The sequence below is a fragment of the Pholcus phalangioides genome, unplaced genomic scaffold (genome assembly GCF_987345545.1).
Source record: "Pholcus phalangioides strain wild (caught in Gottingen) unplaced genomic scaffold, Ppha-v1.0 ptg000007l_1, whole genome shotgun sequence".
Lineage (NCBI taxonomy): Eukaryota > Metazoa > Arthropoda > Arachnida > Araneae > Pholcidae > Pholcus > Pholcus phalangioides.
Genome location: NW_028301600.1, coordinates 47,117,991 through 47,143,235, shown reverse-complemented (window position 1 = coordinate 47,143,235; position 25,245 = coordinate 47,117,991). Strand labels below are relative to the sequence as shown.

At 35.5% G+C, this 25,245-nt stretch overlaps 1 protein-coding gene across 3 annotated transcripts in view; it reads right to left on the bottom strand.

The window, feature by feature from the left end:
• Positions 1-16,510: 16,510 nt before the first annotated feature.
• Positions 16,511-25,245, bottom strand: part of LOC149085389 (kinesin-like protein KIF3B) — a 34,318-nt gene continuing 25,583 nt past the window's right edge. For all 3 annotated transcript variants that reach the window (XM_089233380.1, XM_089233379.1, XM_089233381.1), the window contains exons 13-21: positions 24,507-24,599; positions 24,300-24,404; positions 21,883-22,002; positions 21,469-21,587; positions 20,478-20,588; positions 19,820-19,922; positions 19,233-19,372; positions 18,088-18,132; positions 16,511-17,018 (exon numbers count right to left, since the gene is read on the bottom strand). In XM_089233380.1, coding sequence (XP_089089506.1) covers positions 16,931-17,018; positions 18,088-18,132; positions 19,233-19,372; positions 19,820-19,922; positions 20,478-20,588; positions 21,469-21,587; positions 21,883-22,002; positions 24,300-24,404; positions 24,507-24,599 — 924 coding nt within the window. In that variant the 3' untranslated portion in view covers positions 16,511-16,930. The remainder of the gene's footprint in view (positions 17,019-18,087; positions 18,133-19,232; positions 19,373-19,819; positions 19,923-20,477; positions 20,589-21,468; positions 21,588-21,882; positions 22,003-24,299; positions 24,405-24,506; positions 24,600-25,245) is intronic.

Below are 25,245 nucleotides of genomic sequence, written 5' to 3'. Positions count from 1 at the left end.
AAAGAATTTTTCTAAAACTTTTGCAATGCCGGCGTAGAACGACTTCGATTATGGAAAAAAAAAACTTCTCAAATGTCTGAGACTGCCTTCTCAATTACTATTAGAGAAAAATCGGATTCCTACACTGAGAAAATTTTCAATGTTTGGAATCTTGTATAAAATATAAGTAAAGGAACTCGTGACCCTTAAAAGGAGCCAAATTTGAATTTCACGTGATTTTCTTACAGCACAGGCGGCGTTCTGTTGCTTCATGTACAGCAGCACGAGGCAATCTTATCATAACCATGAAAAAACTTATAGAGCCATGTGTGAGGAAACATGCTTACTTTTTTTGATCCTATGTTTATCATGAATTTGAGTTTCAAAAGAACCCAGCGCGCTGGAACTTCTGGAAGAAAATATTTCTTTTAAAAGCTACATGTGTGCGAATTGCAGTTTACACGGTTGCGTGGAAACGTACCGACTACAAGGTATCTTGGCTCTTCTTTAATGTTTACTTATTCAGAGATTTTTAGATGAATTTGGTTTTTTATGTTGTCGTTCAGGAGAGTTTCCCTGTCTCATATATCTGTTTGCTTTTGACAGCACTGAACGTAATCTAGTAACTTCATACCTACGAAGAATTTCGCGGAACTTCAAGCATGATGTTAAACGCCTTTGAAACTCTTTTAAGGAGTTGCCGTCAATGGATTTTCACGAAACTTGTCGTCTTTATTTACCACCTCTATTTCGAACAGGCTTAGTGCCAGACGTCTACGAAATTGAGAAGATTACGCTTGTCTATATAAAGGCAGACAAGATAGATGTGAACGGTACTGAATTACCTGTCTAGTTTAGAACTTGCTCTGGAATAAAACGCTGTTTTTCTCTTACAGGCACTTTATTGATTTTTTCTTTTTCTATAAAATATCAGCTTCGGCATCACTCCCTTTATTTGAATACAATATTTCTTGCAATGAAGTTCCAGATGGAGATCTGTGGCACGTTTCTTGAAATACTGGACGACTAAATTTATGCAAGACAATATATCCAACACAAATGTTGAGTTACCGCCATAAGGTAGTTGAGCTTGACTTCTAAAGGAATTCAAATGTGTCTCGAAATGTAAAGCTTCTGTGCCAAGAATTCCTATGGGGGTACGTACGGAAAATTCGTTCAAACGTTTCCGCTGAACTGAAAAATTTAAAGTGTGAAAAAGTTTTTAGTGGAATAATAAAAAATATAAATTCTTGAACGTATCAAATGCGTAGTTTGATACATTCAGAACTGCATAGTTTGATACATTCAGGAATCCGAATGATCGTGTTAGGTTTTGTCATACTATTCGAACTTACACATGGCATTTGTTACATTCAATTTGAACTGTTGTTACTGCTCATTTAAATTCAAGAAAAACACAGGGAAACTGTGCTGTAATCACCATAGGAGCATGTCGATCAGGAGATAATGAAGTTGAGATCATGGGCCCCAGCGCCAATGACGGAGCTGACTGATCTAATGTATATACGCATGTATGAATTGGTATCATCATTCCCCCCCACCCCCCAGAATTTCATGTCTATCTCCGCCTATGGTTGAGAGACGGGTCTGGCAAACTTTTTGTGAAACTCAGCCAGCATTAAGCTGAATGGACGCCAGGACTCCGCCACCAGACTTAACCCGTTGCTGAGATCTCTTCCAGCCCAGCTTCGTGCCGGAGACTGGAACAAAGTGTATGTACCTAAACAGTTTGTCTATCTAGTGTTGCTTCTGATTTTTCAGTGCTGCCACTTGTGTCAAATTGTGAGTGAAGTGTAATGATGGAATATTTTTATCGTTGTAAGCCTGTTGCACTCTGTGGAGCGATTTTTTAACGGGGAGATCGGCTCGCATTTGTGAGTCAAAGTTAGGAAAAACAGAAACCAACTTCAGACAAAACAATTCATCACTGTGGCGCCGGTGGGGCCATACCATACTGAAAACACCGGTGCTCGTCCGATCAGCATTAAGCTATAAACCATAGTCTCCCAAACTTTTTGTTCCATCGCCCCCTTCATCAGAAATTTTTTCCTTTCATCGCCCCCCAACTCACGTAAACCCATAGGATCCTATGTTAAAAATGTAGGTTCTATCGCCCCCTTGGAGCATTCCATCGCCCACCAGGTGGCGATATTGCCCACTTTGGGAAACACTGCTATAAACCAATACCAAACCCATAAACATTAGGGGTGGCCAACTTCTCACTGTTCGAAGGCGGACATAATGGTCAGCTGCAACGTCAGGAGCAGCATCAGGCAAACACTTCGGTGTACAAGCCGCATCAGTAAAATGACCCAAGAAACTTAGATTTGTCTTCATCCTAAATAATATGATGAAATACGTTCAATTTAGTCGTTGAAATTTCACCCTGGGATCCACTTCATAAAGTTAGGATACATCATCTTTGTTTCTCCAGTCATCATTTTACGACCGCTTTTGGTCAGAATCATCTTTCACTTCGCGACATTTTATCTGATCATTGCGATGAATCTTGCATTTTTAAATTCATCAAAGCTATTGGTTTTTATAACAGATTATAGTTTACAATCCATGTCATTGTTTTACTCTTCATACATATTTTTACTTTCTTGACGTGACGAGAATAAGGTTTATCCTTTTTTAATTATTTGTTTTGGCCCATTTTGACCTTATTGGTCCTTGTGCCATTTTTTTGCAAAATGCCATTTTTTTTTAGATACCTATTTTTGCCTATTTTCAAACTTTTTTGGTAAAAATGTGTTGTTTTTTTTTTTAATTTTCCTGCCATAAACACCTATTTTAATATAGTTTTAAGTTTATTATTGAATTTCAGAGGCCGTAATCTGTAGAACTTGGATATTTGCGTATTTGAGAACTTCAAAAGAATTGCTCTTTTCAAAAATTTCCAACTCCCGCCCCCCCCCCCCAGTCACATTTAGACCCAAACAAGTGATCTGAGAGATTGGTGTTGCCCTGCATTAACTTTGCTTTGACCTGATGGTGTTGGACGTTAATGATTTTGTTTCTGATGAACGCAGCCCGTTTTAGAAAAGCAGAGGAAAATTAGAAATTTTTGTTTCTCCACATGCTTCACATAACGTCTCACTCAGGCGTTGGACTGCGGTCATGAACTGCGGACTGAGGTCATGAATTGACGTCATGGCTCACAAGGCGGAGTAGGAGCAGACCAGGGCTCTGGGGCCACGAGATGTTTTTATTTTATTATGCACCATAAATGCTCTTCAAACAACCATGGCTATTTATTAAACATACATATTTAGTATTCGATGAAATTGACCAGACTCGCCCTCAGGGGTGTGTGTCAGATGCGGCCACACAGGGCCCCGCGCTTGAAGTCCCGCATACATGATAATATTTAAAAAAAAGTTTATTTTTACAAAAATAGAACAAGATAGCCATGTTTCAACAATAGAAATGATTATTCCTAATAATACAACAAATTAGCGAGAATTATTTGAAGCTCGGGGGGGGGGGAGCCCCCACGGATCATTTTCTCTACTGGCTCCGCGTCTGGTAATGGTTCCCTTGAATCGGCCTGATCCTGAGGGTCTACTAAAAGTATTATTTTGGGCTTGAAATCAATTTAACTTGGATAATAGTGCAGTTACTAGTTCATAATAACTGCACTATTATCCAAGTTAAATACATAATTAAAAAATAATTAATAATTAAAAAATAAACGGATTAAAGTACAACCAATTTTTCAGCTAGTGTTTGACCCCCTTAATACCTTAGTTTTAAGTTATTTTATTTTCCTTCTAAAAATTATAAATGCTTTTTTTTATTTACTATTTTAGGCATTTTTAGTGCCTTTTAGCCTGCTTATTTCGACCATTTTTAGTGACTGAACTTCCGGGCTCTACTTATATTAATTTCAAAAATCAATATACAATCAATCAGTGATGAAAGTATGAGAGTACAATTTGCAGTAAATCCTAGCCATAGGACCGAATGTAACCAATACGCTTATTGATTTTATCTTTCAAATCTTATAAAAAATAACTTTTGTAAAACTTTTATAGTGTAATCCCGGCCTTAGAAACGTTTAGGTCAGGTGTCTTCAGATTTTTCGAGTCGTGAGCATCGTCGATGTTAAGCATCCGTGTGGTAACGCTGCCATACGTTTAAGCTAATTGTCAACATAATCTTCAGTTTTTTAACCCCTTCGCGTACAAGCTGGTGGCGATAAATTTGATCTGTATTAGATTTATAAGTGATAAATATTATATATTATAGTAGAGGAGTGTTCGCTTGTTGAAGAAAGGGAAAGAAAAAAATGGTGGGGAGGAACAGTACAGACAGTAGATAATTAGATAAGAGATTTAGATTGCTTTTTCGCCTTTACCTATGTGTTGTCTTTCTCACTTCTATATGCAGTATATAATAGAAGGATTAGTTCCGAGCAAGATACACATAACGTGGGGGGAAAGCTGAGGAGAACAGAGGGGGGGAAACACACAACTTTGTTTCATAGGGTTACAATAAGTTTTGTGATGAGGAAAAAAAGAGGTTGAAGAAACAGTCAACTGGATTGAATTTATTCCACTTGCATTTGGACTCAATATTACGTCCCTGATGATAAAGGGGTTAACATGAGTTGGTTTTGAATTTAATGTCTCGGTCATCTCATGAGTGCGAAATTTAACAGTCTTTTTTGCTTTTTTGTGCTCCCAGTGCTCGCTAGCAGCACGTTGAATGTATCTGCTTTATGGCCCTTTCACACGGACGCGGGTCCGGAAGAAGAATTAACAATTGGTATATACGGAGCCTTTCAGAAAGGCGAAATTCGCCCGCACCTTCGAAGTGTTCATGCGGGTCCAGACGTCGTCCGCATGTGTCAAAACCTAAGTGCGGGCTCCGCATCCGCACATACAAGTTTTGTACATTGGGTTATTCGGAGCTATTCACACGATGCGAATGCGGGTCGAATTCGACTGCATCTTTGGCTACTTTTTAAAGATGATTTTGCACAGAATTTTTTTAATTATTTGTCATAAATACCCTTTAAAAACACCATATGAAGGTCCCTGTTCATCAATATGATGTACCCACATACGTCTATCCCTCCGTTTCCTTCTGAGATCGAGATAAAGCAACTTTAACTGCCTTTTGTCCATACTTTATAATTTTATACAATGCCACTGACGGGACCAAAATTATAAGCCGTTCTGTAATTCATTATACGAATATAATTGACTGCATACTTTAATAACTTTTAAATTTAATTTTAAAAAATTAATTTTTTTTTAATATTTAAAATTATTTTGAATATTTTTAAATTTTTAATCTTTTAATTTTTTTAAACTTTAAAAAAAATACTTTTATTAAACAACGTTATCCACGTACAGCGTTCACTAAGGGCCGGATTAATACGTTTGAAGGCCCTAAGCACTAGTTTTGGTGCCCCCCCCCCCTACAAGTATATTTTACTCGATATTGAGTCTATAAACTAAAAAAATTGAAATTTTATATTTCAGAAGTGACTAATCTAAGGATGGGATTTCACTCTAAAAGGTTTATGAAAGGTATTTTATAAAACTTGTAAAAAGCAACCAATAAATTTATCGATTGCATTCGAGCAAATGCGACCGACCAGCTTATCGGTTGCATTTGTAAAAGAATTATTATAAAATTTTTATAGTATAATCCGGGCTTAAGACAGAATTGTGATGTGAATATTTCTAAGCAGACATTTCGAAAGTCCACGACTCTTTTCTACTTTGCAAAAAGTCTTTGATATCTCCTGAATTTTTTTTTTTTTTTTTTGGAACATCATTGGATATGTTTTTGTAATTTTTCTTTCATATTCTGCAGAAAGATAGATTTTAGATTTTTTTTTCAAAATCTTTTGAAAATACTTTATCCCATCGACTACTTATGAGGATCGAACTGAATGCATCTTTATACCCATATTCTATGGGGCTCTAGATTAAACCACCAAAGAATGGCTCTAGGCTGCCTATGGGCTCTGAATCGGAAGGGGTGGGGGGAAGGAGGAAAAATAATTACAAAAATTGCGAAAACAATAGTTTTATGCACGAATTCCAAACAACAGATGCGCATCTTTGGTGCTCGTGTGAAATGACATGCTAATGCGGATCCGCTCCGTGTGAAAGGGGCCTTAGGTTACGAGAATTGCGTGTTTATATCTGATCATTTTTGTCGAACAACGGTCATTTTCTGCACACGAGGGCTAATTAGACCGGGACCTACAATTTATTGCCGATTCCGAACGGCAGGCTTGTTTTTTATACTCGTCGAGAGATTGGAGCGCTAGCCCCTCGATGGGGACTCCCTGCGGTAGCAATTTTTTCTGCGGTCACGTCGCTGTTTCTGTTGTACCCATGTCAGGAAAGTTTTCTGACAAGGACGAACCGGGTATCGAACTCGTGACACTTCTAAACATCCTTTGGTACTTTAGGCGAGTATCTTATCAACCTGGGCTACCGCGCCCGCACGTCTATACATATTAAGTTAGAATAGTTGGATGGTTAAGAATATTCATTACATACCGGCCGCCGTGGTGGTCGACTGGTTATAGTGCCGGACTCGTGATGCGAGGATCCGGGTTCGAACCCCACAGTGGTGGTCGGCTGAAGTTGATTTTCTGTGGTTCCCAACTTCAAGGCGCAAATGCGAGCCGATCTCCCCGTTAAAGTCTCGCCACAGAGAGCAACAGTCCTACAACGATAAATCATTCAGCCATAACACTTCACTCATAGTTAGTAAAACTGGGGGGGGGGAGATGACAGCACTACACATAACAAGCATTACACAGAAACAAACTTTACGTAAGGTTGCACTACACGTACACGCACATTCCCGCATGTACCGATTCGTTGGGGGGTTCCGCGGGGGGGGCGTGCATGTGTGGTGTAGCAGTAGTAGGTAGGGGCTCGGGGATCCATGATGTTCTTAAGTCGGCCACCTCGTTGGGCAATTTGCCTGTTGTGGCGTTGTATTTGTATATACAGGTTTGGTTAAAAGTCCATAGCTTTTGAAAGCGCCATATAAAATGAATACGTGTAAAACAGTGGTTCTCGACCGGTTCCGAGTCGAATTCCCACGGACTCCGCTGCCACTCGAGGAAAATGAAATATAAATCAGTAAACTTAATAAATAAATAAATAAAATAGGCTCCACCATAGAAATTTTAGAGTAAAAATACTCCAAAATATTGTAGAAGAGTAAAAGGGAGGGCTCCGCGAGTCAATAAAGGTAGAACCACTGGTGTGGTTCTCGACCTTTTTCATGGTGTGGTGAAGCGGTTTACAACAAAATGCTTGTAATAGTCTCAAACAAATATTTTCGAAAAATACAAAAAAATACTATATATGGTTCAAAGTTTCGTGCGTGAATGTCCCTGTAACATAAAAACATACAGGTTGCAGCAGATTTGATTCTGACCATTGCAATATGTATAGTACAGTGGAACTTCGGTTAACGAGCTTAACTCGTTCCGCCAACGTGCTCGTTATTCGAATCAAACTTCCGCATAGGAAATAATAGAAACTCGAATAATTCGTTCTACAATTATTTATTCACACACAAAAATGACTAATAAAAACGGCATTCAATCAATAATTAAACACAATAATAATGTATGTATAATACAATAAAATATGCATAACATAGATGACGATATAAATAAGCATACAATACGATAATGTTTATAAACATTATCGACTATTAACTTACTCTAAACGACGAGAGAGAAGGACTATCGTTTAGGGCGATTCACAGACTCCTTGTTGTTTGCAAAATTTTTGCATGACTTGCAAAAAGATCCTTATCCAATAACACTTGCTTTTGCCTCTTTTTCTTTAAGAATTCCTTGGACAGATTCATAGCTCGCACACTGCTACAGCTTTATTTGGGTGGTTCTTTTCTACAGAGTTTTGCACAGATTCCCACGTTCTACACATCTCTATAATCTCATTTTACGTGAGAGGGACATCTTACTTCTCTCTTCCTCAGATGAGATACGAAAGAGATCCATCACTTCATCTACAGTCACCACCTAGACATTTTTCACCACTAGTTCTTGAATGTCATCCTCATGTACCCCCAGGCCATGGTCTTCCCCAAGCACACAATCTCTTCTACAAGTAGTGGCTCCTGTTCATTTGCTAGCCCTTCTCAGTCACGTTCAATAATGCAAATCAGCCCACAGTTTTCTCCAAGCAAAATTTGGAAAAAAATCAAGCGCACGTACGAATGGCTACAATGCTAAATCTAGTTTCGTATCGTAAATATCCACAGTCGCACGTGTGTTAATTTTCCGTGTGAGGCACGCTTACAGGAGACTTTAGGGGAGAATATTATCCGCAATTCTATAACACGTGCGTGGGCGGAAGCAAAAAATCATCACCTCAGTTGTGATAACGTGAAAATAAATTAACAAAGCGCAAAATTTTTGCTCGTAATGCGAATCTTCGCTCGTTAACCGAGTCAAAATTTGTTCTCAATTTTTGCTCGTTATGCGAACCGATCGTTAACCGAAGTTTCACTGTATAGGGGAGTTTTTCCATGAAAGACTTACCGCACTTCAATGTTTGCACCCTGTTGAAGCTCGAACCACCTCTAGAAAATTCTCAATTTTAATCTATATACAGTAAAACCTCTCTTTTGTGGTCACCGGCGGGACAGAAAAATCCATCCGTAAAAGAGGGAGACCGTTAATCAGGGGTTTGAAATGCATACTTTTATTATATAAGGGGAAATTATTATTTTGCTGTGAAAGATGGGTGTCCGTTAAGAGGGGTTTTACTGTATTCGCTGACGCGGATTATGAAAGAATCCTAATTAATTGCTGTCATTCATTTCGTTGGTTCTTTGATGTTAGTCTCATGCAAGGTGTAAACTAAGAGGCAAAAAAATATACTTTCTCGACCATAACAACCATTTACTGCAAAGTGCACTCTCATAATTTCATCACTGATTGATTCTATATTAATTTTTGAAATTTGTCCCTCTCTCTCTTTCTTAGGCTGGGATTACACTATAAATGTTTGATAAAAGATCTTTTACAAAACTTGAAAGACAATAAGTCTATTGGTTACATTCTCTCAGATGTAAACGATAAGCTTATTGGTTGCATTTTTCAAGTTGTATATGAAAGGATTGTTATAAAACTTTCGTAGTGCAATCCTGGCTATAGACTTGTGGCTCACTCTACAATGCTCACCTAGGCCGGGATAATTTTATTTGATCACACTATAAAAGCTTAATAAAAGTTCTTTTATCAAACTCGAGAAATGAAAACCAATTAGCGTATCGCATTGGTTACATTTGAGCATGTGTAAACGTGTAAATAATGAAAAGTGAGACCCAACAAAGAACCATGTCAGTGATCAATCAAAAGAGTGACCTAGAGCGTGTACGACCATGTAAATGACCAAAACAATGTGCAAGCATGTGAATGACTAAAAGGGTGACTTAGAGTTTAGGCCCGTTTACACGAGGCAAGTGCTTTAGTTGGTAACTTAATTTTAACTTACCGATTCTTCTTGAAAGTGTCCACACGATAAGTGATAAGTAGACGCTCATTGGATAATTTTTACGGAGGTGAGCATGCGCGCTTCAGTCTACTCAAATCCACGGAGAGAGACCGACGCAACGCGCGGGAGTATAATAGTAATAATTTTGTATTTATCTGGCATTCAGAGAGGTGCTTTTTTTAAAGCTCATAGCTTTCGTAACGATGGATGAAGATGATCAATTAGAACTTCAGAATACTGTGATCAGAGCCACATTATATGATATTTTTTTAAAATAAATTTATTCAATAAAGATGGAGAAACTTTTTTCTCACTTGCGCGAGAGCAACACACTGAGCAAGAAGTAGGTCACGCAAGGGAAACAGTTCGTCCCCTTTTTTCGCCTCTGCCACCCACGCATCAGGAGGTGCACGTAAGGGGGGGTCGAGAGATGACGCCACAGCGGAAAAAAGAATACACAACATATTATAAACTTATGTAAGTCATCGAGAAGAAATATAAGATTTCTCTATTTCTCCTCTAAGTTGTAAATATCGATTATATGATATTTTAATCGAAGTTGAAGAGGAGATAAATTATGAATTATGTAAGCGGAAAATACGGGAGACGATTCTTGGCATTCGTAGGAAATTCCAAGGGTTAAAAATTAAATAATAGAAATTCGTTAAACATAAAAATTATTTCCAAATTTTCGAAATTATTATTTTTTAATTTAATCTATAGAGATGATATCTTTATGTTAAATATTTGATCATGTATTTTTACAACAGATGGTAGCAAATTCGTTCTGGACGAGAGAAATATTCGAAACCCCCCTCCAGTTTTTAATATATAAATCATCCACACCTGATATATACAACGTTGTATTTTTGAATCTTCAAATTTTTTCAACTCCTGACATCACGTCGACAGAATATTCCATAGCTTTTTCTAACATCGAATAATTTTTATCTTATTTGTTAAGGTAATTTTCATTTCTATAGTTCAACAAATATTCATGGCGAAGATATTTTTCAATAAACTTGAAGGTTGTGTCCTCTGGCCATCTCACCATCCAATATTTCCGCGGAATTCTAGCGAAACTTCAGGAGACGACGGAGTACGAACAGGTTCACGCTTGAGATCAAAATAAACCCCTCCGTGAGAGAGCAAAAAGACCCCTCCAGAGCGGCAGGTCACGCCCACTGGCGCATGCGCATAGGTCTACTTAACCGGATAAAATAGAACCGTTCGTATTAACTTACCAACTAAATCACTTGTGCACTTGCCAACTAAATCCGTGTAAACGGCCCTTATCGTCTGCATACATTGTATCGTACTTAGCAACTAAAAATTAAAAGTTACCAACTAAAGCACTTGCCTCATGTAAACGGGCTTTTTGTGAGCATTTTTGGGAGTGACCAAAATGTGCTACTTAGAAACATAGGTAGGCTGACCATATTTCCTCGAGAGAAATACGGGACATCGGGATTCTAAATACGGGAAAATACGGGACTTCGCCAATTATCGCCAAAAACGACGCCAAAACCAAATAAAGTTGCCAAATATTGTTGAAATTACGGAAAAATCACAATGGCGGGAAATGATGCATTACTGCAAATTGCAGTGTATTAAAATGTATTCCACGGAAAAAAAAACGTTTACCAAGGCAAATGTGGGAGATTAATATCCCATATATAGTTGTAACTATCATAAAATAATTTGAGTTGAAAAATAATTTCAATCTTCGACTTTAATAAAGAATAAAAATTCAAGTAGGCTTCGTGTGAAATACGGGAAAAACCGGGACACTTTTGCCAAAAAGTCGGGACGGCCAAAAAAAGAGAAAATACCGGGACTGTCCCGGGAAATACGGGACGTATGGTCACCCTAAACATAGGTGTACTTGCAGGAGTGAAGTGAGGCTAAGCGGGTTAAAGCACAGGTGGCGAATTCGAGGAAAGAGTAGTCAAGAAAATTAGACTAGAATGGGAGAAGGGCGGCAAAATTCGTTTAGCACGCAGGTGGTAAAACCATAAATGAGACCTCTGCCCGGCCCTACTGGTATACTTTGACTTAGCGTATATATACTGCCAAAGCCCGAATTGCGGGTGAATTGACCAAAGTCCAAATTGCAGAAATGATTCGGACTTTGGCCGGCCATTTCGTGAAGTGGCCGGAGATCTCTGGCCAAAGTCTGATGTGTTGATTTTATATTCGCCAACGTGATACATGATTATATATAGCAGCTGTATTAATTAGCTCCATGTGACGAGAGAGAAAAAACTGAAATTTGAGAGAAACTATAAAAATAATAGTACAAACATTGTATATGTTTATACAATAATGTATAAACATAGTTTGTCTGCCAAATTTTGGAGAAAAAACATTCACATAGGTTACCGTATCGTGACTGCGGTTTTATGGGTTGCCATAACTAACGTGGACATTATGAAAAATATGCCAACTCCACGATGATCCCGAATCATGTCTTTTGTTATCGGACTTTGACCAGGGATCACCGGCCACTTCGCAAACTGGCCGGCCAATGTCGGAATTTCAGACATTGTCAGAATTTCGTTAAATATCGATATTTAATAAAATTGGCCGATTTCGGGCTTTTGCAATAACATATACATATAGGACGTCTGGTTATCTCAAATAAGAGTAATAATGAAGAATGAGTGGCATTAGCAACAATTTATATGTTAGAGATGGCACATGTAAGATTTCTGTTCTTTATACTAGCACTAGTTGGGAAAAGATTGATCAGCACTTTTTCATATAGGATCTCATGGTGGTGGCTCAACAAGGAGAGCACTGAGAATATTTTTTATAAAAGGATAGTGGAGAAAATAGGTTTCGAAGACACTGTGTTATGCAGTGAATGCATGTTTTGTTTTTGAATTCGGTTGGCCGGGAGGGGCGTTACGTTTACACCACCCAAACCTTTGTCGAATGAGTATTTCTCTCCTAAGTCTCAAGCTCGTAAATCGAATATTTTCTCGCTCGCAATTCTGGACACCAGAGGTAGATTCAACGGTTGGCCCGGCTTCTAAAGGGCACAGCAAAACCCCAACTTAACTTTTTTATAATTTAAGAGGCCTAATATTTTCTTGTGCGGCCAGGGCCTCAACTGACCTTAATTCACTTCTGCCGGGCACTACTGTACTTGAAATACGATTCCTAGAACTCTGATATTCGAAACTCTAATTATAATGGCAATACAGTATATCAGCACATTTTTAGGTTTCTCTTTTGACAATTTTTTAAAATCCCTTTTTCCAAAATTAAAACTGACCAAAGCGTCGTAAGCTTTGATAGTATGCTTTTGAAAATAGAATCTTCACGGCCGTTTTAGTAATTTTACCGAAAACTGCGGTAATTGATACAAGGATAGGGTTACCAGACATCCTCGTTCATGTGGACATGCCACTTTTTGTCATTTTAAGCGTTCTCATGCGGGGGATTGAACGTTCTTCCTTTTTCTCCCATTTTCAGGTTTCCGGAATAATTTTTCTTAATGGAAATAGAAAGAAATTTTACGCTGCAACACACATAGACTCGATAGTCCGGCCCGTCCATTAATCCGGCGTTTTTCGACGGGTTTTCTTCGAGCCCCCCCCCATAGAAGAGGAAAACGTGTCCCCACAAGTCTGTGCGCTGAAGTTTATATTACTTCAATGGGCTTTTTAAACTAGCATCCAGTAATCCGGTGAACAGGCCTACAATGGTACAAATATTCAATCATTACACTTCACACAGTTTGAAAAACTGATGACAGATGGCAACACTACATATAAGAAGCATTACACAGCAACAAACTCCATGTTATGTTCACAACACGTACACTCCAACATGTACCAATTCGTTAGAAATTCTGCAGAGCAATGTGGATGAGGTGCATGTGTGGTTTAGTAGTAGTAATCCGGGGATTTTTTGGTAATCCGGCACATTCTGATCGGATATGTGCTGCATCAGCCAGAGTATCATCATAAGTGTGAAAAGCTTATATAGTTTGCTCCCCCACACATTTCAACCAATCACTGTCAAAATTTGCAGAAAACGAGAACCTCAGTTGCCTCCAAGCATGGCAGATGTTACTTTAGCCACGGCTTGAAGTACTCCATTATAGTATAAAGAAGACAGTCCAAAAACAGCTTGGGTAAAAGAAAACTACATCTGTTTTAAGAATACCATTATTTTTTCAACTGTATAGTATAACCACTTTCGGATAGCATCACATATACGTAGTAGTTCTCTAACAGTTTTAATGTTTACTTCTTATTTTGTGATATAACTTCTCGATATTTGCTTAAACTGAAGACTGATTAAGTGAAAAAGAAAGTTTATTCATAATTTCCAGACATAAGGATGTTTCTTCCAAACATCTGTTTCTTCTAAAAATCATCATCTCTACATTGTATCCAGTCTAGTGACTGATATCATTTACAAGCTAACTGTTCATTGCATGGTCCCATTCAGCATATATACACTTTAAGGAAGAAAATCGCAACTGCTTCTATAACGCATTGGTTATCACACTTGCTCGAATTGCGAAAAGAGTGGTTCGATTTCCTGTGGAGGCATGTGCATTTTCCTTCTAATCATCTCCACATTGTATCTAATTTACTTATATCATGTCAGAATAGTGGAGAGTGGCGTGTGTGTCTATATAGCAACAAAATTACTCTCTCACGAGAGAGATTGTTTAAGAACATTCATTTTTTTTTAGAAAGAGAGGTTCTCGATTGTCACCGGAATCAAAGCTATAAAAAAACTTGCAAATGTTTATTTTCTTTTCCCTGACCCGTAGGGAGATAACGCACTACTATGCTTTGGGAGATTTTGTATCCTGTTCCCCCCAATGGCTATAATCACTTATAAACAAAATGTTCTATCCACACCACTTCATACACTAGCTGGCAGCTGGCATAGAAGCAAGATTAGTTTTCCATCTATGTTGCCAGAAATGCCGACTATAGCCACGCACATAGTGAGGGGACCAAGAGGTATGAGAGAATGTAAAATAGAGATTAATCACACAAAAACTGTTATATAATTTTTTTTCTACACCACACATACTCGAGGAGCAAGACAAAGAGGCAACTCCACAAGCTATGTGACTTAAACAAGTTTATTTTCACCTCTATCTTCTTATTTTTTCTCCCTCTTTAAAAAACAAAAGAGCTGTGGGGATTATCACACCTTTTTATATTTCAGAACACCTCTGGTCATTTTCTCTATCCTCCTCTACCTTTGACTGTGCAGACATCTCTTCCTCCACACCTATGCAATTTTTTCTTCCTAGTCACACTTCTTGTACCTCATACCTTTTCATCCCAGTATGTGTGCAGCCTAACTCTAGTCATACATAGTATTTACTTTGATCATCGCACCAAAAAAGAATGAGGACCTTGATCTTAGTGATAGCTTTTCTTTGTTATAAGCTTTTTATTATAGCAAAATACAGCTTCCAAATTCTGTCTACCATGGTAACAAAATTGGCTTCGTCACTTTCAGCCAGCACTTCTCAACATTTAGTATTTGCAACCTAACTTTCTTTGCAGCTTTTTTTTTATCAGCTCATTTTTAGTAGGATAGCCTTCATCCTCTATGCTATTTTTGTGACGAAAGAGAGTCATCTAGAGTAGCTACATCAAATACAAAATACTGAAATAGGTCTCAGCTAAACATGGAAAGAGAACCCTAGAACATTAATTTTCAATGGGCGTGGTAGCCCAGGTTGATAAAATACTCGCCTAAAGTACCAAAGGCTGTTTAGAGGTGTCACAAGTTTGATATGTGATTTGTCCTTGTCAGAAACTTTCCTGACATGGGTACAACAGAAACTGCAACGTGATAACAAAAAAAGATTGATACCACAGGGAGTCCTACATTGAAGGGTTAACACACTATCCTCTCAGTGAGTATAAAAAACAAGGCTGTGTTCGGAATCAGCAATAAATTGTAGGTCCTGGTCTTATTAGCCCTCATGTGCAGAAAATAACTGTAGTGCAACAAAAATGATCTAATTATTTCCAATTTAACATCTTAATTGGCTTATGAAAGCGAATTATTAGTTCAATTTTAAGCAACTGACAAATATATTTTGCATTACTAATGTATTCTGTATACAGGGTGCATAGCTACACACACAAACACCACATTTTACTGGCAAACCATTGATTCCAGAAGCATACTTCCAATTAGAAAAAGTATCCAAATGACTTGTAGAAGTCATTCCGTCATTCACATTGCAATGAGTTGTATATTTATTAAAATAAAATAATTCTCTTTTTATACAAACACCATGTGCCCAATTAGAAAATCAAATTAGAAAGTTTCTGACCTGTCTCACTTGATGCCAACAAAAGAATTTACATGTTTCTAAATACAATTAGAACATGTTTTTTGAATTCAATATTCACAGAGATATATGAATTAAAAAAACAGAAAAGTTTGAAAACAAAGAAAACAGCTTAAATGCATTTTAAACAGCATTTATCCCCCATTTATCCCGTTTTTCCCATCCTTTCTTCATTTTTTGAATTTATATATCTCAGTGAATATTTCATATATATATTTTTTTTTTTTTTTTTTTTTTTGTGGGCTCAATATAAATTTATGCCTATGTCACAATATCCTAGGTGTTCACTTATCATTAGTCTAGGAGGTATCGCATGTCAAAACACACTTTTTTTTATGCTGCATGGTTTTCTGTTCTATCACATGGTTCTGAATTTAGAGGCGCATTCACATCAGAAATATCCTTTCCTACTATACAAGAAAATAATATCCAAGAAAGCATTAGAGGCATCCTTTTCAAATCAGCATAACTGTAGCACATTTTCATATAGCGAGTTGATTCCTGATACAAATCACAAAAATTTTTGTTTTCAGTTTATGTATTTAGAGTTAGAACCATTATGTCGTTGAGTTTCGATAACCTTGAGATTATGACAGGTTAAGATCAAGCTAAATGATTTGAAGTAAATAAAAAGAAACTAATCTTGCAGATCAAAAGCAATCAATTATATTTCTCAAACATTTATTTTGATCAGAAGAGGGGGCAAGTAAAACTAAATTTTACACATGACTAGATGTTCATACGGTCAAAAGAATGCACTGATAATGGTGACAGCAAGATTGGCTAAATAAAAATTGACTAGAAAAATAAAATAAAAAAAGTAAGAATGCAACTAGTTGTTATTCTAAAATGCACATTTTGAGTACATTTAGATAAATTCTAAAATTTATAATTTCAAAAATATTTTAAATAAAAAAATCCTACTTTTCCTACCAAAGATCAGAAAATAAGTTATAGCGACTGAAAAATAACATACACATCAAACACTATTCACATATAAACAACATTCTTCTTTGTAGAAAATAAATATATCACAGTTCAGTAATCCCATGTGCAAAAAAAATCAATTTCGAGGAACAAGTCCACGAGGCGCTGGATAGTTTGCTTCATCCTCATCTTCATCTTTCTGTTTCCTATGAGCAGTTTTCACTCTAATATGTGAACAAGTAAATATTAAAAAACATGCTGTGTACATAATTTAAATTACAGTTGATTTGCGTGACCATAAAAAGATTGTTCTGCTTTTACAAAAGATCATTCTGTTTTCGGTCTAGAGTAATTTTACTGTTCTTAATTATGCCAGATAACTCAATTCACATTTCAGCTCTTCTTGATGAGTTATCATTACTGACACTTGCCTCGCTATATTTTCAGGGTAACTTTTATTTAAAAAAATTATTGTTAAAACCTTTTCTGGTGCGCCACAGATCAGACAAGTGAGAAGCAGAATTTTTAATTTGCCTTCATTTCCAGAAAAATTACAAATGAAGACATCAAAACAGTTTATCTGCAAGGTGTGGCTCAAAAACATGATGTCTTGTGCAGAGCCGTATTTACAGAGGAGCTTGCCCAGGGAGGCAAATTTGAAAAAGTGTGGTCCAGAAAATTAACATTGGGAGAAGGGTGCGAGTGACCAAACAAGTGATACAGAGTGTGCAAGCGTATGAGTGACCATAACAGTGTGCTAGCATGTGAGTTACCAAAAAAAGTGACCTAGAAAGAAAGGTACCATCAAGAGAGAAAGTGAGAAAGAAAAACTAAGAAACATACACGTTTGCAGGCTGAGCTGGCTATAGCCCAGCAAATTTAAGAAATAAATGGTCAAGAAAATTAGACAACGATGAGAGAAGGGCGGCAAAATTTTCATAGCCCACAGTCAGCTAACCCATGAATTTGCCTCTGGTCATGTGAATTTTTAGTATTTGAGATTTTTAATAATTTGATGTAACTAAAGCCTAAGCTGAAACTCCTTACAACCTGCTGCCTGGGTGCACCCTCACTTGAGCTGCCTTGAGTACTGGGCATATGCATCTATTTATATATAACCCACAATGTCTGAAACATCGAACACCCCTGCTCTATTCTACACAATGGTACATATTTCTATAATAAGATTTGGTTTATTTGTGTCTTTATCAAGTAAATATTTTTTTTCATTATTGCATTCACATAAACATTTGAATGAATAAATAAACCACAAGAAAATGAATTATAAATCACCTTGGTCTGCGTTTTGCTGATTTTCTTGACTTGAATTTTGGGTCACTGAAAAAAAATATTAAAGATGTCCATAATTTCTTCAAAATTGTATGTAAACAAAAAATAAACTTGACATCACAATACCAAAAGTTTTCAATTTTTCAAATTATTTAATCAATTATCAATGACAGTATAAAACAATTTACTAAGTTTTAATAAGAAAGTCATTTTGACAATTTACTAATCTTAAAGTCAAGAATATTTTTGTCAAGGATATCACTGTGAGCTGGTGATATTTCTAAGTGTCTGTTCTGTGCTTTGAAGGTGGTTGTTTTTTCAACTTGTGGGAAGCCGTGGATGAATGTTAACTTAGGCAAAGAAGCCATGAGTGAGAAAAGTTTGAGAACCACTAGTGTATACTAATTGATATGATTATACAGTAGAACCTCATTTATCCTAACATAAATTTTCCAAACAACTTGGTCAACCGAACACCTTTCCAATCTCTCTTTTTCAGTTTTCTATAGTCAATGATGCTCAACAGTTGGTATTTTCTTGGAACTTGAAACCTCTGATCTCCCAACTCGATAGTTTCCTTCTAATGTACAATAATCCACTTCCAAACAATTGTATATTCTGTATCTGTGAGCTACAGATGTAAGTAGGGGCGGATTCGGGTATAGCTTATGTAGTTATAAACGACTGGACAAGCAAACAAACGCATGAATAGGAGCAGATTTGACTGCCATCTTTTTTTTTTTGTCTCACAAATTCATCTTAATCCTATGGGTATGCCTAAATGAGAGGGTGGAGTATGTCTTCTTGACAACAAAAAAGTTCTTATCACAGTTTCTGGGAGGAGGGTATCAATTATCAGAATTTCAATTTATTCCTTTGCGTTATGGAGTTAGTTTCGGAATCGATTTACCAAACTTTTCACTTTTCCGAACACCCTTTGGTCCCGATGCATTCGGATAATCAAGATTCTACTATACTGCTTATTGGTTTTTATCTTACCTATCCTGGTACATATGGCCTGCATGGTTCATACTTTTAGCTACATAATATGCTAGTCTTTCATTTGGGTATTTCAAAGCATGTCATTCCTGCATTCTTATGAGAGGAAAAAATAGCCAAGAGTATAAATAAGTTTATAATATAATTACCTAGCATCAATTTCTATATCTTTTTCATTGTTAAGTGCACATTCCATCAGAGCCCTGTGAAGTGGATCGACGTCAGGTGGTTCATAATCTGCAACAGACTCTGCTGCAAAATCCAATTCAATGACTGCAATATTCTCATTCTATGAAAAAAAAAGGTAAAATCACTTCAGAGTGTATCAAGTGCAGAACAAGAAATCGCATCAAAATTATCATTTTTAAGTTTCCTGGAGAAGAATCATAGATATTTCTTGCCTAAGTCAAAACAAAAAAATCAAATGTTTCTTCATATTGTGAACCACCAGAAATCAAAAATAGGACACTACACCTCTTCATGAATTTTTTTTATTCTTCTCATTATCAAATTGAAATACCATACTCAACGCAATGAAAAACTTTATTAATTTCTAAAATAAGAAATCCTGCAAGAAAGCATAATTTCAGTCCCAACTCCATTTTTTTTTATAAATATTGTTTATCTCAGTATGTCTATTGTTTATCTTTTTTTGATCATTTATTAAAAGAGGATGTACTATAGAATTAGTGAATTCCCAAAGAATGAAAAAATCTAGAATTCATTGTTTTCTCACTTTGAAACGAGGATTGTTTGTTATTTTCCACATTTTACGGGCATAATCACATATAGGTCTTTTACTTTTACCATCAGCAGAAACTGGACGTAAGGGCTGAGTGCTAAAAAAAGAAAGTAATTTTTTAGGAACACTTTTTAATACTGTCCTATTCAAATGCATAACACGTACAAGAAAAATAATAATATAAAACTTGATACATATAAAAATAAAATATTCTTAATATTTTTTGTGAGATTTTCCTGAAAACTATTGTAAATGTGTAAGAGCTTCCTTTTTCCAAAATTATAAGTTATAGAAGAGTGAATAGTAGTAATAGAAGAGTGAGAAATTATAGAATAAGTGCGAGAAGTTGGGGTCTTTTCTAACTTATTGATCTGAGCAATGTTCCCTTTAAGCTGTATTGTGCTGCAAAAATGCTGTAATGAAAACAAAAAATAACTAAATACTGCATACGTGTTCAAAGAAGTATCTCACTATATTGCCATACCATACAAAGAAAGAACAGGTTCACGCCGATGAAAGACAAAATTATAAGAAAATTTGATTGCAAACACTGTCTATAGCTAACATGAAAAGAAGAGCAATTATATGGTGATACTCTAACATATGTTTTAACTGAAATTAATATGAATAATGCGCAGCTAAGTAAACTCACTCGTCATTTACTGGAACAGAAAACCACAAATTTTCATCTTCATCATATCGAACTTGCTTCAGAATTTTAGCTTTCACCTCAGGTGGAACAAAATTTTCTATGACGAGATGGCTAAATAAAAAAAATATTTAAGTTTCAGTCTACAATGAAATTATATTTCCATATACATGATGAACTTTCATTACAGATGCAGTGGTACCTCGGCTAATGAGCAATTAGGCTTACAACTTTTTTGGCTAATGAAGATATCTTTCAGGATATTCCTACCTTGGCTAAGGAATACAGATTTGGCTAATGAACATTTTAGCTGACATGGATGTTAGGGCTCATATAACATGGCAAGGTTGTGAGCTGAATTTTTGTGCAATCATCACAATTACTGTCTTTGGAGCCTGATTAATTTATACACCCCTCAGAGTCCCTTTCTATATATGCCTCTATTTCTCTTCCAGAAAGCTTTTGAGCCATTTTGTATAAAATAAACCATTAATCAAAGCAAAAAATGAATTTAAAAAATTGAATGTATTGGCTAATTTGAACCTTGTCTGTTCTTTGAATTTTAGAATCCTTTCTGTTTTATGAACTATGGTTAGATAGCTTGAGCTTCATGCTTGCTTTTGCTACCATAAATATGATTTATGATAGCATACAATATTATAATTATAAATATTTATCAAAAATGTTGGATACTAAGTACATTCATTCATGTAGATTTAAATGAAATAAGTGGAAACATAAGTAGACTTTGAAGTATATTTTTGTATTTCTTGAGGAAGTGTGTAAAGTTAAAAATAAGCAGAGCAAAAAAATACATTGTGAAGCATCATATTGTAATACAAAAGCGACAGATAATTTCAAGAAGGATAGGGGTTTTTTGTAGGAAAAAATTCAACTGTAAAACAAAAAAAAAAATAATAATAATGATTAAATGTATAGAAAAAGTATAAAAGATATAATTGAATAAAAGCAAAATGTGTTTAAAAACACATACGTGTATTTAAGCTGTCGCATCAGCATATCTTGAATATGCTCTTTTTCTTGCCTTTCTTTGGAATTAATTTCTTGCTGCTCATGCAACTCTCTTTTCAAAGCCTGAAGCTTTAGGAAAAGCTGCAAATGGTTTAAAAATTGCACATAAATTATTAGTATAAAAATAAAATACTTAAGTTTTCAAAAGTTTTTTCATATCAAGGATCTAGCTAAAATATCAAAAAGCTCGACAATGTTTTTTCCCCCCTTTTAAAATATATATTATATATAAATTATATATAAGAATAATAGAATTCTTTTTATATGTATACATTCATAATGAACGTTTATTTAATGCTAACTTAAGAATGATACAGTGAAATCCCAATCATACACAATGGAAATATCACATTTGTTTAGAGAAACTTATTACAACCTTTTTCAATTTTTTTGTTTTCACATCAACTTCTTGACGAAGGTTAGTATAAGTCTCTCTAATTTCTAAAGTAGTTTCTTCTTCTTCTTCAAGCTTCTGGATGATTTCTCTTTCTCTACTCTACAATGAAAATTGTACCCTATCACATAAATTTGAAACAACATAAACTACTTATAACAAATTATAATGCAAATAAATTAGCAATGAGGAAAATAAGCTAATGATTTTCTGATATGCATACATTGCTTTCATTTTGTAAACAGTGAAGAAACAGTGGCAGTGGCCATAAATATTCTGTCAATGTAAAAAATAAGTTTCTGGAAGCAAAATTCACTCATGTACCGCATATCCAAAGTGTTGTAACCCCAGCTAGTCCTCCATTCGCTGTTTTTTTCACTCTTCTTTCATATGAAATGTTGTTAATACCAGACTATTTTTTTCTCGATAATTTTTTTTTCTTTTTGATGAAAATATATTCAAACAATGTGAAATTCCAGATGTGCTAATTGACAAATTTGGCAATGTAACATAGCAGGCAGTTAAAAAAACATTTATTCAGCAATTCAAACTCATTTATGTTTAACCCTCCCATATATTGAGAAATAAATTATGGCAACACTTTTCTCTAGAATTAAGAACAATCGTAAAATTTTGGTAAATGACAGTCAGTATACAAAATTATCAGAAATATGAACAATGTAGGTCAAATTACCAGGGTTAGTGACAAAAAAGTCATAAACAAAAGTATTGCATTTAACATTACATGCATGTATGTATCAATACAAGGATGCATTACTAAGTCATTAAAATAATTTTTTACAAGAATATGGGATGGTGCAAAATTTAAAAATGTACAAACTTCTCTCATATTTGTATAAATGCAGGTCATGCGTAAAAGAAAAAAAATTTAATTAAAACTATTCTGCTCTATGCATATTAATATACAGGGTGATTATAAAAACTATCCCAACATATGGGCCCCTAACTATCATACCATTCACAGAAACTGAATGAAATTTTGGCATAAGGTATTTTGATGTATGCGCTCAAGAATGATATGGAAAACAACAGTGTCACTCTAACAGTTACGGTTACAGTGAGAAAATTTCAAAAATATCAAATGGCAACACCAAGTTTTTTGTATTGGAATGTGATCTCCATTGTGAAAAACCCTAAATAGCGTTCGAACGGCAACTGTAGCATGAAAATCACCGGCGGTAGATAGGCTAAAAGTGAGGACAACCAATAAGGACAGAGAAGCAGCATAAAATAAAGCATTTTATTGTGTTTCACAAATTTTCCACGTGACCTTGTGGAGGACTAATCAGGCTGGGATCTCAGCCGAAGAAACGGTGTGACGAATGAAACGAACATTAATGCTCTGGTGCACGGCAAAGTCCTTTTTACTTTTTCCTTGCCTAGCTCCGGGGATTTTCGTGCTACAGGTGCCATTCCAACGCTATTTAGTGTTTTTCAGTATGGAGATCGCATTCCAATACAAAAAACTTGGTGTTGCCATTTGATATTTTTGAAATTTTCTCACTGTAACCGTAACTGTTAGAGTGACACTGTTGTTTTCCATATCATTCTTGAGCGCATACCTCAAAATACCTTATGCCAAAATTTCATTCAGTTTCTGTGAATGGTATGATAGTTAGGGGCCCATATGTCGGGATAGTTTTTTTATAATCACCCCGTACTTCCAACCCCACTTCATGATGTAATGAACCCAAACTCAACATATCACTACAATATGAGATTTATGCCATATTAGTTACATTAGGGCTTTATTTAATCGAAATACATATTGATGTACTACTGTGTGGTAGATGGTTTTGGATTTGAAAGAACGTTGTCATCACTGTGAAAAGTGAAATCCACAATTTCGCTTTTCATGGTGGTACCATATGACTCCCATAAAGTATATAACATTTTTATACTTTCTGGAAAACTACTTTTGAGGATTTATACAATGATATGCATATTATTGTTTTTCTATTATCAATTGAGCTTTGTAAATGATAAGGCACATTTTATCAGTAAAAACGCAATGTATTAGTAATAGCATACAAACATGACCTACTTTGTTCATATTTTCAAAAAAATGATCAATATAATCTTCAATTCATATACTTAAAATTTTTTGACCTGCCCTACATTCTGAAAAAAAAAACTGTTGCCATGACTTATATACGATGAAACCTGTCTAACGGACACTGTGAGATGGAAACATGTCTTAAACGGAATAAAAATATGTTCAATGATTAGAGTGCTTTTATTTATAAAACCGAAATCTGTCTAAAATGGAATATTATTTCAGTCTATTGACATTGTTTCATACAGGTTTCACTGTACTAACTTGCCTATATCTCTATTTTATGTTTAGTTTGAATGAAGAAAAAAAATCAGAATTTTACTTTTTGGTCAGCAAGTTCCTTTTTCTGCTGCTCTAATTTTTTCTGCTGTTCATTTGTCTGATCTATTATATTTCTTGTACCACTTAATAGTTGACCCTCAAGAGTCTAGAAATTTAAAAAAAAGACAGAAAACTTCCATGAAACTAATTTTAAATCTTCAGGTTCTATATAATTTTTTTTTAATTTTTTTTTTAACTTTTGGCTTACCTTGATTCTATTCATGAGGCACAGCTTAGCTTCATTTTCCTTGATCAACTGTTCTTCTCTAACCTTTATTTCGCTTAACAGTTTTTCTTTTTCCTTGAAAAAAACAGCACTGGTTTTCACGACCCATTTTTCTCAAGTGTAGTAAAATATACATAATCATACAGGGGGTGAATCTGACCTATTCTGCCACAACAAAAGGGTGTGGTAGACGAGCCCAAATGGATCATTAATCGCCCCACCACCCTGTCCTATCTCAAATCGTTTGAGTTATGGTGGATAATCAATTATGGAAAAAAATATGTGTCAAGTCTAAAAAAACTGCATTTGTAAAGTTTCTGAGAGACCTACATGCAAACTAAACACATATTTGGAAAGAACTGATTCTATAAAATGACATAATTTTCATCGAAATATCTGGATGTATTGGTGACCTACAAGAGCTGAAAGATTGCAAAGTTCAAAATTGAATTGTCCTAAAATTTTTCATTTTTCATTGCAATTACGCACCCTTTTATCTAAAATTGGTCAAATTTACCAAAAACTTATGCACTGTACCAGCTACAATAAATCATATTGGTGTTCTGGTTCAGGAGAAATTTAGCCTTTTGCTCGTAACACATCACTGAAATCAATGCTTGGCGAAGTAGATATTCAATAAAACTTCGGAATTGGTGGTTACAGATTATGGCAACAATTTGATTTTGCAGAAAAATCATAGGTGCCATTACAGGATCATCTA